This window comes from Pseudorca crassidens, chromosome 1, assembly GCF_039906515.1.
Source record: "Pseudorca crassidens isolate mPseCra1 chromosome 1, mPseCra1.hap1, whole genome shotgun sequence".
NCBI classification, from domain to species: Eukaryota; Metazoa; Chordata; class Mammalia; order Artiodactyla; family Delphinidae; genus Pseudorca; species Pseudorca crassidens.
Window position 1 is genome coordinate 144929075 of NC_090296.1, and position 17491 is coordinate 144946565.

A 17491-nucleotide genomic window follows, 5' to 3' on the forward strand; every position below is an offset into this window, starting at 1 on the left:
TTCTCTTCTAGAAGTTTTATAGTTTTAAGTTTTATATTTAGGCCTGTGATCTACTTTGAATTAATTTTTGTATATAGTGCAAGGTATGGATTGGAGTTCTTTTTTTCCCATATGGATATCTAACTGAGGCAGCATTATTTATTGAAAGGATTATCCCTTTTCCACTGAATTATCTTTGCACCTTTGTCAAAAATAAACTGTCCATATCTGTGTGGGTCTAATTCTGTATTCTCTATTCAGTTTCATTGATCTATTTGTCTTTTTTTTTTTGTACCTCTTCATTTACCTCACCTATTTCACTTATCCTCCCACCCCCATCCCTTCTGGCAACCACCTGTTTGTTCTCTGTATCTATGACTCTTTTTTTGTTTTTTTTTTGTTTTGTTTGTTCACTTGTCTCGTTTTTTAGATTCCACATATAAGTGAAATCACACAGTATTTGTCTTTCTCTGTCTGACTTACTTCACTTAGCATAGTACCCTCTAGGTCCATACCTGTTGTTGCAAATGGCAAGGTTTTATTCTTTTTTATGGCTGACTAATATTCATTGTGTATATCACAACTTCTTTATCCATTCATCTATCGGTGGGGACTTAGGTTGCTTCTGTATCTTGGCTATTGTGAATAATGCTGCAATGAACATAGGGTGCATATATCTTTTCAAAATAGTTTTTGTTTTGTTTTGTTTTCTTTGGGAAAATATCCAGAAGTGGAATTACTGGATCGTATGGTAGTTCTATTTTTAATTTTTTGAGGAACTTCCATACTATTTTCTGTAGTGACTTCACCAATTTACATTCCCACCAACAGTGCATGAGGGTTCCCTTTTCTCCACATCCTCACCAACACTTGTTATTTGTTGTCTTTTTTGATGCCAATACCACACTGTCTTGATTACTCTGGCTTTATAAGTCTTGAAGTAGGTAGTGATGGTCCTCTAATTCTTTCTTTTTCTAAGTGATCTTGGCTATTCTAGGTACTTTGCATTTTCATATGAAGTATAACATCAGCTTCTTAATTTCTAAAAAAAAATGCCAACTGGGATTATCATAGGGATTGCTTTGATTTTATAAATCAATTTGGGGAGAACTGACATCCTAAAAAAGTTGAATCTTCCAACCCATGAGTAAGGTCTCTCTCTCTCCATTTATTTAGGTCTTCTCTTAGTGGTATTTTACAGCTTTCAGGGTACAGGCCTTGTACATCTTTTGTCAAATTTAACCTTAAGTATTTCATATTTTTATACTATTATAAATAGTATAATAGCATTTTTGATTTCAATTTTTTATTGCTTGTTGTCAGTGTGTAGAAATATAGGAGGTTTTTGTATATTGAACTTTTATCCTGCAACCTTGCTAACTTCATTTATTAGTTCTAGTAGATTTTTTTTAAAAGATTACATCAGGTTTTCTCTATAGATAATCATATTGTCTGATTATAAATAAAGACAGCTTTACATAGTTCTTTCCAGTATGGATAAAACCGTCCCACACTACCCAAAAAAATTCCCTCATGCTGTCCTTTCTAAATAACATTAAATAACATCATCCCTCCACTTATAACTCCTGCCAACCACTGATCTGTTCTCCATTACTCATTTTGATTTTCAAGAATGCCTTATAAATGGAATCACTGCACATAAATTTTTAGACTGGTTTCTTTTATTCAGCAAAATGCCTTTGAGATTCATCCATGTTTTTGTATGTATCAGTAGTTCTCCCCTTTTTATTACTGAGTAGTATTCCATTATGTGGATATAACACAGTTGGTTTGTCTATTCACCTGGTGAAGGACATTTGGATTGTTTCCCATTTGGGGTAATTATAAATAGAACTGCTATAAACACTTTGTGTACAGGCTTTTTTGTGCCCACAAGTTTTCATACTCTTAGAGTAGATACTCAGGGGTGGTATTCCTGGGTCATATGATTAATATATGTTCAACTTTATAAGACACTGCCAAACCCTTTTCCAGAGTGATGGTATCACTTGGCATTCCTAACAGCCATCCATGTATGAGAGTCCAATTGCTCTGCATCTTCACAAGTATTTCATACTGTCAATATTTTTTTAAAAATTTGAGCCATTGTAATAGGTATGTAGTAGTGATTGATAAGTTATTAAGAAATATTTCCTAATATTTTGAGGTCTTGTATACCTCTAAATATCTGTTATTGATTTCTAAAATAATTTCTGTATGATCAGAGAACATAATTTGTATGACTTATAAATTTATTAAGACTTGTTTATGGCCCAGAATATGATTTTTCTTGATAAATGTTTCAAGTGTACTTAAAAAATAATTTGTATCCTGCTGTTGTTGGGTACCAGGGAAGCCCACATTATTATTTTTGTTTAAACATTTTAGATATCTTTTAAAGGAATTTAAATAGTAAGAGAAAGTCTTTTATATTTACCTACATAGCTATCATCCAGTGCTTTTCATTCCTTTGTGTAGATTCACATTTCTCTCTGATGCCATTTTTCTTCTGCCTGAAGGCCTTCCTTTAACATTATTTCTTATAATGCTGGTCTGCTGCTGATGAATTCTTTCAGTTTTTGTATGTCTAAATATTCTTTATTTCACCTTTATTTATTTATTTATTTGTGTTTGTTTGTTTGTTTGGCCTCGCAGCTTGCAGGATCTTAGTTCCCCAACCAGGGATTGAACTCAGGCCCTTGGCAGTGAAAGAACAGAGTCCTAACCACTGAACCACCAGGGAATTCCTTCACCTTCATTTATTGAAAGATATGCTTTTTGGCCTGGAATTCTTAATTGACAAATTTTTTGCTGTCAGTACATTTAAGATGTTGCTTCACTGTCTTCTCACTTCTGCTGTTTCCTTCAGGAAATCTCTTGTCCTTTACTTTGTTCCTCTATGCATGCCTTTCTATCTCTGGCTGCATTTCAGATTTTGTCTTTATCACTAGTTTTGAGCAGTTTGATCATGATGTGCCTTGGTATAAATTTCTTCATTTTTAATTTGCTAGGGTTTTTCTTCTTAGTTTTCATCAAAATTTGAAAATTTTTGTTCATTATTTCTACAGCTTTTTTTGGTCTCTTCCCTCCTTTGGGGATTTCAATCACACTTATACTAGGCTACTTCAAGTTATCCTACACCTCACTGTCTTCATTTTTATTCAAAAAATTTTTCTCTTTCTTTCATTTTGTTTCTATTGCTATGTTTTCAAATTCACTGTTCTTTATTTTTGCCCATCTAATCTGTTTTGCTCTGAAATCTTGTTATTAATCTAATCCAGTGTATATTTTCATTGCAGACATTATATCAATAGTCTTCATCCTTAAAAGTTCAGTTTGGGGTTTTTTTTTTAAACATCTTCCACATCTCTACGTAACATGTTCAGCATTTCCTCTTGATTTTTGAACATGTGGAATATACTAATCTAGATATATACTAGAATTATATATCTGCTATTTCTAATGTTCTATGTTGATTATGAGTCGGCTTCAATTGATTGAGTTTTTATTATGGCTTGTGTCTTCTTGCCTTTCTGCATTTGAGGTAATTTTTTTAATTGGATGTTAGACATTGTGAATTTTACTTCATTGGATGCTGCATATTTTTGTAACCGAGCAAGGGCTTATGTGCCTGCAGCGCAGAAAGTCAAACTCTGACAGCGGGTGTTTGCAGCAAAGTAAGCGTTTATTGCAGGGCACCAAGCAAGGGAGTGGTCTTTGAGATAGGGATATTTTAAAGGGGAAGAACAAGGAAACTGGGTTTAATCATCATCTTGTGACATTTCTTAATCAGGGTTTCGGGAGTCAGGATGACTCTGGTTTATGATTCTCTGGCCAGGTGGTCCATGGCTCGGGGGTCTGTGAGTTCATCTTGCCCTAGAGAAACAAGCTGAGTTTATATGTTAATGATGATACCTATAACAGCAATTTTAGTACATTTACGATGTTGTCAACAACTGCAATCTTAGTCATCTGTTCTGGTTTATTAGTGTCCAATTAGCACAAGATTGAGGTCAGACAGGACAAGAAAGGGATTGAGGTCAGAGGAGACAAGCAAGGGAATAAAGTTTTGGATAGATTAATCACAAACTCAGTAAGGGAACTTGGTTTTAGGGGGGCTTAGTTTCATATTTGTATTCCTATAAATATTCTTGAGTTTGTTCTGGTATGTAGTTAAGTTACATAGTAAGTTTGATCTTCTGACTTCTAAGATTTGGTGGGCAATACTAGAGCAGCGTTTATTCTAGGGTTAATTTTTCCCACTACTTGGCTATGCTCTTCAGAGTACTCTAACCCAATATTTATGAATTATGAGGTTTTCCGTTCTCACTGATGGAAACAGGCATTATTCCTGGCCCTGTGTGAGCTCAGCTTACTGTTCCCACTGATGATTTCAGGTGATTCTTTCTTTTCAGACTCAGACCCAGATAGTCTCTCCTCACTTTGCACTGGAAACATCACAAATGTACTCTAGCAGGTGAGAAAAGATGATGGGAGCAGGGCCTTTATAAGACTTCCATGGCCCCAGGGTACTCTGACAGTGTAAGACCCTATGCCACTACCTACTAAGCATCTTAAAATGTACCCCATATTCCACATTAAATGCCTCTTTTAAACTGTAACATTTGAAAATCTTTTTATAATTTGTACAGTTTTGAGTTTTATAAAGTATAGGTTGCTTGTTCTTTTCTTATAGACTTAAATATTATGCACACACAGAGTGGAGTTGATAAGTTGTAAATATTTTTGTAAATATTTAATTATTTTGATTTTGTGGGGGGTTTTTTTTAGTCAGTATTTTTTCAAGTCTCAAACATTTCTGCAGGCCCTTGAAAAATCTCATAGGCTCTGGGCACTGTGCCTACAGAGCTCCTGGATGGGAGCAGGGGGAGTAGAGAGGAAGGAACAAATTGGACAGCAAGGATTGGATAGTGCTTGAGCTGCATATGATTGGAGGGGAGGGAAAAGGAACTGGAGAAGTTGTTGCTCCCTACCCAGCTAGCTTCAGCACAACCATTTGCAGAGATGGAAGAGCCATGAGAAGGCACAAGTTGTAGGAGAAAGGGTGTATTCTATTTGGGACAGAAAGACAGCCACTCTCTTATCAGGAGGTGAAGAAAGGCAACAGGGTGCCAAATTCCTTTCCTTTCGTCATAGGGCACATCATCTTGAGCTGGTCTGGAAGATGTGAATAGTCAATACCTGTCTCTGCTAACACCCTTATTAATATGAAGACCATATCTTAGAAATGTGGCAATAACGCAGATGCCAATCTCTAGAATAAATAGTTCCCATAGGCTAATACGCTAAGGAGGATGATGAGCTGTCTTATGATAACTTCCCCTTTTTTGCAGAGTACCTTGGCTTACTTCCTAGATCAGTTTTTCAGAATTTCATAGATGTTTCCAGCACCACCTTCTGTGATGACATCTCCCAAAGGAAGTCGAGCCCAGAAGCTGAAGCTGCCCACTTTAACACGAAAGGGGACACTGGAGGTGCCGTCCCCTACAGAGAAGGACTGGTCTAAGGATGATGAAGAGGATTGGGTCTTCAAGGGTCCAGATCAAGAGCAGGATTCCCTACCTCAGCCTTATCGAATGATCAACAAGCTAGTGAACTTTCTGTTTGACCACTCGTGGGAAATTATTGAGGAGAGGGATGCATCGAGGAAAGCTGAGCTCAGCCGCATCCAGCCCACCATCTACCCTCCACTTCTAGAAAGCAAGGTATGGAGCAGCTGACAAGGCGGCCTTGTTTCTGAACTGAGTGTTAATAAATGATAACACCTGATCCAGGGAAGGAATTACTACCAGGAACCTTCATTCAATAGGACAGTGCATTTTTGAAAGATTATAGGCATGCTGGTGTTGATTAAAATAGATCTAGTAATTGCCTGGGGAAATGGGTGTTCTGGTTAATTGAAGATTATACAGATGTATCTTTTACATCCTATTGTTATGTAAAAATCTTTCAGAGTGTATTAATCACTCCCTTGCTTGACGGTTGAAAATCTGCCAGTGTGTCAGTTATAGTTCTTACCAGTGTTCTAGTTGAATAAAGTACAGGGAATGGGGCCACTGGTCCACTCACCACAGGGCCTGTGGTCACGCTTAGTGTTGTGAATGAGCATTTATTCTCAACTTCTTTGTTTTCTCGCCCCTTTCCCCTAAGAGTAGAATGCTATGACTTTCTTGATGTTTGGGCAAGATATTTAGATGGGCACTGTGTTTGGACATGATACTATAACTAGGAGGGACCTGCTTCCCTCTTTGAAAAGTTAGCTCATATTACTTGCAGATGGTGATAACTGAAAAATCATTCCTTTTTTCTATGTTTTTCTTTTCCCAGCTCAACAAAATGCCGAATTGTATGGCTATTTCCCAAGACTATGTGTTTATTGGAGGAACCAAAGGATTCTCCATCTATAATCTGTACAACGCTAAACGAATATATGTTTGGGAGAAACTTAAGGTTGATGTCACTTACATCTGGGCCACAGATTTGGGGAGTGAAATACTTATTGCTTCTGTGGATGAAATGGGTACCCGTTCTTCATCTTCCTTTTTAGCCTAATTTATAGGTACCTGTAGACTGTTGTTCAACTTAATCTCCTTTCCAGGCATGGGAGGGGCCAGACCTGGAGAGTTCTCCCTGGTCATGTAGTATTAACTAACATCTGCAGGACAGTATGGTGTGCCAGGCACTATTCTAACATTTCACACATGTTGGCCCATTTCACCGTCACAACAGCCTTAGTAGGTAAATACAGTTTATTATTCTTGTTTTTCAGAAGAGGCAACTGAGGCATGGAGGTTAAATAACCTACTAGAGGTAATGCAGAAAGTAAGTGGCACAGGCAGGATTTGAACCAGGCAGTGTGGGCCCAGAGTCCACATCCTTTCCAGCACTCAGCAATCCTGCTGCTCATTTAAGCCAGGCTTGCTTTTCTTCCTCAGCCTGAGGATGACCCAGACATGGGGACCATAGTATAGAGAACTATGGACAGTGTCCTGGAAGATACGTGTCTGCAGGAGAGTGACCTGACCCAACTGGCATTTTAGGAAGAGCACCCTGATAGGAGTTTGCAAAAGTCACATGGAGAGGTAGAGAGACCAGGAAGAGCTAGTGCATTCATTTAGGAGAGAAATTATGAAGGCCTGAACCAAGGCAGGGGCTGTTAAAATGAAAAGAAAATTGTACTGTAGTTCTGTAAGATGTTAACATTAGGGGAAATGAGGTGAGGGATTATAAGGGAACTCTGTACTATTTTTGCAGTTTTTCTCTAAGTCTAAAATTAGTTCAAAATAAAAAGCTTAAAAAAAGGAAAATATAGTAGAAAAACTTGGTGAGTGATGGAATATATGTATGGGGTCAGGGAGTAGGGCGGTATGTGAGGGTAAGTGAAGAAAAATTACTCCTTTCCTCCTTAGATAATGAGGTGGATGATGATGTCATTACTTGATAAGCAATTTTAGGAGAATAAGATTTCAGGGGTCTGTGAGTTGAGAAATTCTATTTGAGCATGCACATCTTTGAGGCACCTGGAGTGGGAATGTTGATACTCAGGAGGAGTTTGGTGTAAAAATAGGACTGCATTTATCACACTGCATTATATTTAGTTAGTTTCCTGTCTGTGTGATTCTCAATGTGATGAATTTGAGGGCAGAGACTGCCTTGGTTGTCCCTAGCACATTTGTGGTCATGGAGCAGATATCCCATGAATGTTTATTGGGTTGAGTTAGACTGTCACCCACAGTGATCCAGATACCTCTGCAAGGTCATTATTATGGCTGTAGGGGCAGGTTATGAGTGTCTGGGAGGCACCTAAAGAAAGAGGCAAGAAGTCATGGTGGATGATGACCACAACTAGAGCCCTTAGGTTAAATGAGAATGAGAATGACAAAATTACTTATTGTATCAACAAAATTAACTGCATGAGGAGCTTGTTGGGCTGTGAGAAATGAGGCACATAGAAGAGTAAGATGTGATCCTTTCCCTCAGAGAATCTGTGAACTCACTCGAGGAATAAAAAACACTCACAGGAAGCAGTTGGATAACAATGTGAAACACTATGGGATGATGTGCTAAAACAGGTGAATAGAAATCACGAGTGGATTGGTGTGGCCGAAGTGCTTACAAGAGGATTCTAGAAGAAGAGGGTAGGGCCAGTGTAGACCGAGACGACCCAAGAGGGAGAATAACTTGAACATTTCAAGTGAGGGGTGGAAGAAGGCAAGGAGTCCAAGATGATCACGGGCAGTGGAGGGGCCAGGCAGGAAGCCTAATAATGCATGAGTTTATCATGATATCTCAGAAAGTCAAATATAAAATTTCAACTTTTCTTCAGTTCACCTGCCTGTCTTTCACTCTTACTTATTTTTCTGTTTCAGGTATCATTAGACTATTTTATTTTTATAAGGATGGTCTTTACCTCATTAAAGCCATCAATGAAGCGGTAAGCTCATGTTCTTTCATCTGTAGCTGGGCCAAAAGCCGTAGCAAATCAAGTTTACTTTTAACGTGGAGGCAATGACAGCCATCCTAGAGTAGAAAGAAATAGAGACCTCCCTGGCCAGAGAGCTTCCTCCAAAATATCCAATTAAAAGATCCCTCACCATCAGAGGGTACATACTGAATGCCTTGGATTCATTTTCCCGGTTGTCAAGAGAAGAAAATGACTAAGGAACTCTGGTCCAGATTGAGCACCAGACCAACATGTCTAATAACTGCTTACAAGTCCCTAAAATTTCCAGGCTGCTTCACATCCTGTTCCCTTGTCCATGCTGTTCCCTTTGCATAGAAGGCTCTCCTTTTCTCCCTACCTACTGTGTGTACCTCTTAAATTTCTCTCATTCTTCAAGACCAGCTCAAATATCCCCTCCTCTGAGATGCTTTCCCTGATACACCCAAGAGAAGTTGATCCCTCCCTCCTCTGTGCCACCACCATATAGGAAAGAATTTCTATCACAGTGTTTTCTCTACCCTCCACACTTATTTGTTTATATGACTGCTGCTTCTCCTGGATGTAAGTTCCTTGAGGGCAGAGGACATGGCTTATTCACCATATATTTCTTGTTCCTAGTACATTGCCTGCATACTATAGGTTCTTAGAAAGTGTCTTTTTTTTTAATTAATTAATCCAAAAAAGAGGCGGTATTGCTCAGAGTATATTTTTAGTTGTAGTTTGTTTTATAAAAAATACTATTGATGGGCACCAAAGCAATTCAGTGGGAAAAAGAAAGTATTTTCAACAAATGATGCTGGAATGCTAGATAAACAAATGCGGGAAAATGAACCTCAACCCTACCTCACATCATATATAAAAATTAATTTGAGATGGATTATAGACCTAAATGTAAAGGCTAAAAACATTATCCTTTTTGAAGAAAACACAGGAAATGTTTTTTGCAACCTTGGGGCAGGCAAAAATTTCTTAGGACATAAAAGGCACTATCCATAAAAGAAAAAACTGAAATTGGACTTCATTGAAATTAGATACTTTTAATTCCTCATGACATATACAAAAATTAACTCAAAATGGTCATCTATCTATATGAAAAATCTAAAACTATAAAACCTCTAGAAGAAAACATAGGAGGAAGTCTTTGTGACCTTGAGTTAGGCAAAGATTTTTTAACTACAACACGGAAACCACATTCCATACAAGAAAAAAATTGATAGATTAGACTTCATCAAAACTAAAACCTTCTGGGCTTCCCTGGTGGCACAGTGTTTAAGAACCCACCTGCCAATGCAGGGGACACAGGTTCAATCCCTGGTCCGGGAAGATCCCACATGCCGCGGAGCAACTAAGCCGGTGCACCACAACTACTGAGCCTGTGTGCTGCAACTACTGAAGTCCCACGCCTAGAGCCTGTGCTCCACAACGAGAATCCACCTCAATGAGAAGCCTGCGCACCTCAACGAAGAGTAGCCCACACTCACCGCAACTAGAAAAAGCCCCCACACAGCAACAAAGACCTCACTGAACTCACTGAATTCACCAGAATTCACCCATCAACAGGTGAATGGATAAGCAAATCATGGTACATACTGCTCAGCAGTAAAAAGGGTGCACATAACAACATGGCTACATCTCAGAATAAATAGGCTGAGTGAAAGAAGAGAAACAAAAAAGAATACATACATACTGTACAATTGCATTTATGTAAAATTCTAGAAAATACAAACTAATCTAGTGACAGGAAACACCAGTTTTTGCCTGGGGTGAGTTGGGAGAGGGGTGGAGGGAAAGCTTACAAAGGGGCAGGAGGAAACTTTTGGCAGTGGTGGATATGTCCACTTTCTTGATTGTGGTGCTGGTTTCAAGGGATATACATGTCTAAACTAATCAAACTGTATACCTTAAACATGCAGTTTATTATGTTATCACATCCCTAATAAAGCTGCTAAAAAATTTAAAACTTATGCTCATCAAAAGATGCTATTAGGGACTTCCCTGGTGGCACAGTGGTTAAGAATCCATCTGCCAATGCAGGGTACACGGGTTTGAGCCCTGGTCCAGGAAGATCCCACATGCCGCAGAGCAACTAAGCCTGTGTGCCACACTGCTGAGCCTGCATGCCACAACTACTGAAGCCCACGCGCCTAGAGCCCATGCTCCTCAACAAGAGAAGCCACTGCAATAAGAAGCCCACGCACACCAACAAAGAGTAGTCCCCGCTCACTGCAACCAGAGAAAGCCCACGTGCAGCAAGGAAGACCCAACACAGCCAAAATTTAATTAATTAATTAATTAATTTATAAAAGATGCTATTAGAGTTCTATCAGTATCAGCAGCAGAGAGCGGACCCCAGAGAGCTCTGAGAAACCCCACCGCCGCCCTGCCTAGTGGCCCTCACACCCCAGGAGGAACCACAGCTGTCACAGCCGGCCCCAGTCACCATGACCACAAGCCTGAGCAAGGAGGTGGAGACCCAGCAGCCCACAGCCCTCCACACTGCCCACACCTGCACCACCCGTGCAAGGAGTTGCGCCTGCTGGTGGGGACAAGGAGATTATGGCAACAAACGTTTGGGGAACAGTCAGATTGTTCCTGTGAACAACAGATACGGTTTCACCACCAGTAAGGACACAAAGGAAGAGGTACTTGGACAACAGACTGCCATAAAGAAAAACCCAGGAAGTGCCTTTGCCGTGTAGGAGATAAACCGTGGAGTGTGATGTTGAAGGAGAAAGGGTGCAGAGGCTGCCGATGTTATAGGCCCTGTATGATTCCAGTTACATGAAATTTAGGAACAGTTGAAACCAAGCTATGTTGGTGAGGAAGAGCAGAACGTTGGTTGCCTATAGAGGTGTAATTGACTGAAACAGGGCACTAAGGAACTTATACCTTGACTGTGTGTTAGTTACATGGATGTATACATATGTCCAGACCCATCAAGTTGTACATTTAATATCTGTGCCTTTAACTGTTTTTATTTATTTTATTTAACAAAGTACTTTATTCTTTTCTTAAAATTTATTTATTTTATTTATTAATTTTTGGCTGTGTTGGGTCTTTGTTGCTGCATGCAGGCTTTCTCTAGTTGCGGCAAGTGGGAGCTACTCTTTGTTGCAATGCGCGGGCTTCTCATTGCGGTGGCTTCTCTTGTTGCAGAGCACGGGCTCTAGGCGCGTGGGTTTCAGTAGTTGTGGCATGCAGGCTTCAGTAGTTGTGGCTCGTGGGCTCTAAAGGGCAGGCTCAGTAATTGTGGCGCATGGGCTTAGCTGCTCCGCGACATGTGGGATCTTCCCGGACCAGGGGTCGAACCCGTGTCCCCTGCATTGGCAGATGGGTTCTTAACCACTGTGCCACCAGGGAAGTCCCTTTAACTGTTTTTATTTTATTTTATTTATTATTATTTTTTTTTTGCGGTACGCAGGCCTCTCACCGTTGTGGCCTCTCCTGTTGCGGAGCACAGGCTCCGGACGCGCAGGCTCAGCGGCCATGCCTCCTGGGCCCAGCAGCTCCGCGGCATGCCTGGACCGGGGCACGAACCCGTGTCCCCTGAATCGGCAGGCGGACTCTCAACCACTGCGCCACCAGGGAAGCCCCAACTGTTTTTAAATTTTATGTAAAAAGAAATCTCTCTAAAAAAAATACAGGGAATACTCATCAACTGATTTTAGGAGACCAGCAAAACTGTGATATCCAAACTTGACAGGGACATTAAAAAAAAAGTAGTGTTGGTGGATTAGAACACACCAAAAGTGTTAAAAAAAAAGTTAATTCATTACATATTTTTTTAAGGACTTCATTATTACCTCTGGAAGTTGCTAGGGTACAAACTCAGTATTCTGAAAACTGATTAGGGAGAGCATCAGCATTTATCTTGACTTTCCCATATAGGCTGTATTTCAGGGTAATCAAATAGTTGATGATGAAAAAATGGAAAGATTTTCTTTATAGAAGAATTCTAACAAATGCAGAAGGAATGATAGAATTGGGGGATATCAGTTTTGTAGCCATTTTGCAGAGTAATGGTCTAGGTAACGACCATCAGTGCTGATGGGGGACTTTATAATTGATGAGCCAGGATGACACCTCTTGTCAATGATCACCATGAACATTATTAAAAGAAAGAACAGGGCTTCCCTGGTGGCGCAGTGGTTGAGAGTCCGCCTGCCGATGCAGGGGACACGGGTTCGTGCCGCAGTCCAGGAAGATCCCACATGCCGCGGAGCGGCTGGGCCCATGAGCCATGGCCGCTGAGCCTGCGTGTCCGGAGCCTGTTGCTCTGCAACGGGAGAGGCCACAACAGTGAGAGGCCCGCGTACCGCAAAAAAAAAAAAAAAAAAAAAGCAAAAGAAAGAACAGCTAGCTATTATGAGCCTCCTCATATGATGCCGGAGGGAGACACCAAACACCTGTGGAGTATTCTGGCCTTTTGTTTTAATTGAGCCTAAATCTAATCAAACCTCTAGAACTGGTTGCTGGTTTACAGGAAATACATGTAAACAATGCCATGGGATGCAATCAGTCCAATCCAGAAAGTGAAAAATTCCACAGGACAAATGAACTGGTTTATTCAACAAAAAAATGGTGAAAAGAAAAACAAATAGGGTAACAGTTATAAATTAAAAGAGACTTAAGAGATAAATTAACGAAATATTGGGTTGGCCAAAAAGTTCATTTAGGTTTTTCGTAAGACGTTACAAAAAACCCGAATGAACTTTTTGGCCAACTCAATACAATACATGGACTTCATTTGAATCCTGATTTCTCAGTTTTGATAGTGACTTTTTGAAAAAGATTTTTATTGGAGTATAGTTGATTTACAATGTTGTGTTAGTTTCAGGTGTACAGCAAAGTGAATCAGTTACACATGAATTCTGATTTGAACAAACCAGTTGTGGAGAGGTATTTATTAGATTGAGGAAATTTGAAAACAGACTGGATAGTAGGTGGTATTAAGGAACTAGGATTCATTAAATAGAAATATTTAATGAAGTTGGGAGACAATAAAACAAGATTTGTCATTTATTGATAACTGGTGAAGTTGAGTAATGGATACACAGGGTTCATTATACTATTTTTTGTCTTCATGTACATTTGAAATTTCTATAACCTACAAATTGATATTAAAATACATAAATAAAAATATTTTTAAATGACCATATTACCCAAGGCAGTCTACAGATTCAATGCAATCCCTATCAAAATACCAATGGCATTTTTCACAGAACTAGAACAAATAATTTTAAAATTTGTATGGAAATACAAAAGACCCCGGATAGTCAAAGCAATTTAGAGAAAGAACAGAGCTGGAGGAATCACAATTCCTGACTTTAGACTATACTACAAAGCTACAGTAATCAAAATAGTAGGTATTGGCACAAAAACAGACACATAGATTAGTGGAACAGGATAGAAAACCCAGAAATAACCCATGCATGTATGCTCAATTAATCTATGATAAAGGAGGCAAGATTGTATAATGGAGGAAAGACAGTATCTTCAGTAAGTGGTGCTGGGAAAACTGGACAGCTACATGTAAAAGAATGAAATTAGAACATTCTTTAATAGAAAAAAATTCTTTAATGTTCTAATGAAATTAGAACATTCTTTAATATAAAAAAAAACTCAAAATGGATTAAAGACCTAAATGTAAGACCGGATATTATAAAACTCCTAGAGGAAAACATAGGCAGAACACTCTTTGACATAAATCGCAGCAATATTTGTTTTGGATCTGTCTGCTGAGGTAATGGAAATAAAAGCAAAAATAAACAAATGGGACCTAATTAAACTTAAAGGCTTTTGCACAGCAAAGGAAACCATAAACAAAATGAAAAGAATGGGAGAAAATATTTGCAAATGATGCAACCAAGGGATTAATTTCCAATATATATAAATAGCTCATACAACTCAACATCGAAAAGACAAACAACCTGATTTTAAAATGGGCAGAACAATTGAATAGACATTTTTCCAAAGAGGAAATGCAGATGGCCAACAAGCACATGAAAAGATGCTTAACGTCACTAATCATCGGAGAAATGCAAATCAAAACCACACAAAGATATCCCTCATACCTGTCAGAATGACTATTATCAAAAAGAACACAGGGACTTCCCTGGTGGTCCAGTGAGTAAGACTCTGCGCTCCCAATGCAGGGGGCCTGAGTTCAATCCCTTGTCGGGGAACTAGATCCTGCATGCATGCCGCAACTAAGAAGTCCACATGCTGCAACTAAACATGCCACAACGAAAATCCTGTGTGCCGCAACTAAGACCCAGCACATCCAAAATAAATAAATATTAAAAACCCCCCAAAAAACAAAAGCCCTTTAAAAACAAAAAAAGAACACAAACAACAAATGTTGGTGAGAGTGTAAAGAAAAGGGAACCCTCATACACTGTTGGTTGGAATGTAAATTAGTGGAGTCAATGTGGAAAACAGTGTGGAGATTTCTCATAAAACTAAAAATAGAACTACTGTATGACCCAGCAATTCCACTCCTGGGTATATAATGGAAAAAAACCCAAAAACCCTAATTCGGAAAGATACATGCATCCCAATGTTCTTAGCAGCATTATTCACAATTGCCAAGATATGGAAGCAACCTACGAGTCCATCAACAGGTGAATGGATAAAGAAGACACACACACACACACACACACACACACACACACACACACACACACAGGAATACTACTAAGCCATAAAAAGAATGATATTTTGCCATTTGCAGCAACATGGATGGACTTGGAGGGTATTATGAATGAAATGAAAAAAGTCAGACAGAGAAATACAAATACTGTTTGATATCACTAATATGTGGAATCTAAAAAATATAACAAACCAGTAAATATAACAAAAAAGAAGCAGACTCACAATTATACAGAACAAACTAACGCTTACCAGTGGGGAGAGGGAAGTGGGGAGGAGCAATATAGGGGTATGGGATTAAGAGGTACAAGCTATTACATATAAAATAAGCTACAAGGATATATTGTAAAATATGGGAAATATAGCCAGTATTTTATAATAACTATAAATGGAGCATAAACTTTTAAAATTGTTAATAACTATATTGTATGTCAAATATACTCTAATTTTTTAAGAAAGAAAGTGAGGGACTTCCCTGGTGGTCCAGTGGCTGAGACTCCATGCTCCCAATGCAGGGGACCCGGGTTCAGTCCCTGGTCAGGGAACTAGATCCCACATGCCACAACTAAGAGTTCACATGTAGCAACTAAAGATTCCATATGCCACAACTAAGACCTGGTGCAGCCAAATAAATAAATGAAAGAAAAATAAAATGAAAGAAAAACAAAAATTAAAAATGTTTAAAACTCATTCTTCTTAAATAATTTAGGGGACTCACCAGCCTAATTTGTCTAGCCACCTTATGTTGCTAGTCTTAGAGCTCCTTAAAGGTAGAGCACAACCGTACACATTGAGTCTTTTTTACCTGGCCCAAAGTTTGAGCAGGTTTCATTGTAGGGTTACATTCAGTCTCTACTTAATATGGACTGAATGTTTGTGTCTCCCTAAAATTCATGTTGAAATCCTAATCCCTAATGTGGGAGGTGATTAGGTCATGAGGGCAGAGTCCTCATAAATGGGATTAGGGCCCTTATAAGACCAAGAGAGCTCCCTCAACCCTTCCACCACATGAGGACATAGCCACAGGTGGCAGGTGGTCTATGAGCCAGGAAGCTAGGTCTTACCAGACACTGAATCTGCCAGAAATCCTTGGAAATCTTGGATTCCCAACCTCCAGGACTATGAGAAATAAATGTTAATTGTTTATGAGCCACCCAGTCTATGGTGTTTTGTTTTAGCAGCCCAATCAGACTATGACACTACAGTAGCCTAGACAGAGCCTTTTTTCAAGCAACTTACCAGAGTTTTCAGTGTCATGTAGAACATGTTTCAGCTCATTTTGAATACCTGAGTGGTGGCATAGATCTGTAGGGTTTGCAAACCTGACCAGGAGATCAGATAGTATGAAATCACTACAAATCATCAGGAGTACTTAAGAAACCAGGAAATAAGTCCCAAACCCTTTAGACAGAAAACTGAGTTCCACTTCTTTACTTACAATCTTGTCTAATTCCTGTGCAAAAATGGAAAGTTTGAAGCAGTTTGAGGCATCTTTTTATGCCTCAAGTTTTAAAAGGATTTATTTCCCTGGTGTGAACTACAAAAAGCCCTGAAATACATTCTCTTCTGTCATCAGGCTGAACTTCCTCTCTCAGTATCTCTCTTCCTTTCAGGATGATACCAGCAAGCAAACCACCTGTATAAAGATGGAGATTTCTGAAGGAGGGGACTTTGCAGCCTTCCTCCTACAAGGTAAGATTAACCAAAGGCTCTTAAGAAGATTCAGATTTGCAATCTCTTGCAGATAATCACTTTTCTCCAAAACCTTTTAAACTTCATTTATTTATTTATTTAGGCTATGCGGGGGGCGGGGGTCTTACTTGCAGCATGCGGGATCTTTGTTGCGGAATGTCGGTTTCTTAGTTGTGGCATGTGGACTCTTAGTTGCAGCATGCGGGATCTAATTCCCCGACCAGTCATCGAACCCGGGCCCCCTGCATTGGGAGCACGGAGTCTTACCCACTGCACCACCAGTGAAGTCCCAAACATTTTATTTAGAAATAATTTACAGAAGAGTTGCAAAGATAGGACAGAGTTCCCTTATACCCTTCACCCAGTTTCCCTAATGCCAACATTTAACAAAACCATGGTACAGGGCTTCCCTGGTGGCGCAGTGGTTGAGAGTCCGCCTGCCGATGCAGGGGACACGGGTTCGTGCCCCGGTCTGGGAGGATCCCACATGCCGCGGAGCGGCTGGGCCCGTGAGCCATGGCCGCTGAGCCTGCACGTCCAGAGCCTGTGCTCCACAGCAGGAGAGGCCACAGCAGTGAGAGGCCCGCGTACCGCAAAAAAAAAAAACAAAAACAAAAAACCATGGTACAGTTGTCAAAATTAAGCAAATAACATTGGTATAATACTATTAACTACAGTTTTTTTTTCACATTTTGCCAGTTTTTC

General features: G+C 39.5%; 1 protein-coding gene across 1 annotated transcript in view; it reads left to right on the forward strand.

Annotated features, from left to right (window-relative positions):
• WDR93 (WD repeat domain 93) overlaps nt 1-17491 on the forward strand; it is a 49777-nt gene that overhangs the window by 3368 nt on the left and 28918 nt on the right. The window contains exons 3-7 of the mRNA XM_067696639.1: nt 4395-4456; nt 5334-5705; nt 6328-6520; nt 8370-8434; nt 16708-16786. Coding sequence (XP_067552740.1) covers nt 5379-5705; nt 6328-6520; nt 8370-8434; nt 16708-16786 — 664 coding nt within the window. The 5' untranslated portion in view covers nt 4395-4456; nt 5334-5378. The remainder of the gene's footprint in view (nt 1-4394; nt 4457-5333; nt 5706-6327; nt 6521-8369; nt 8435-16707; nt 16787-17491) is intronic.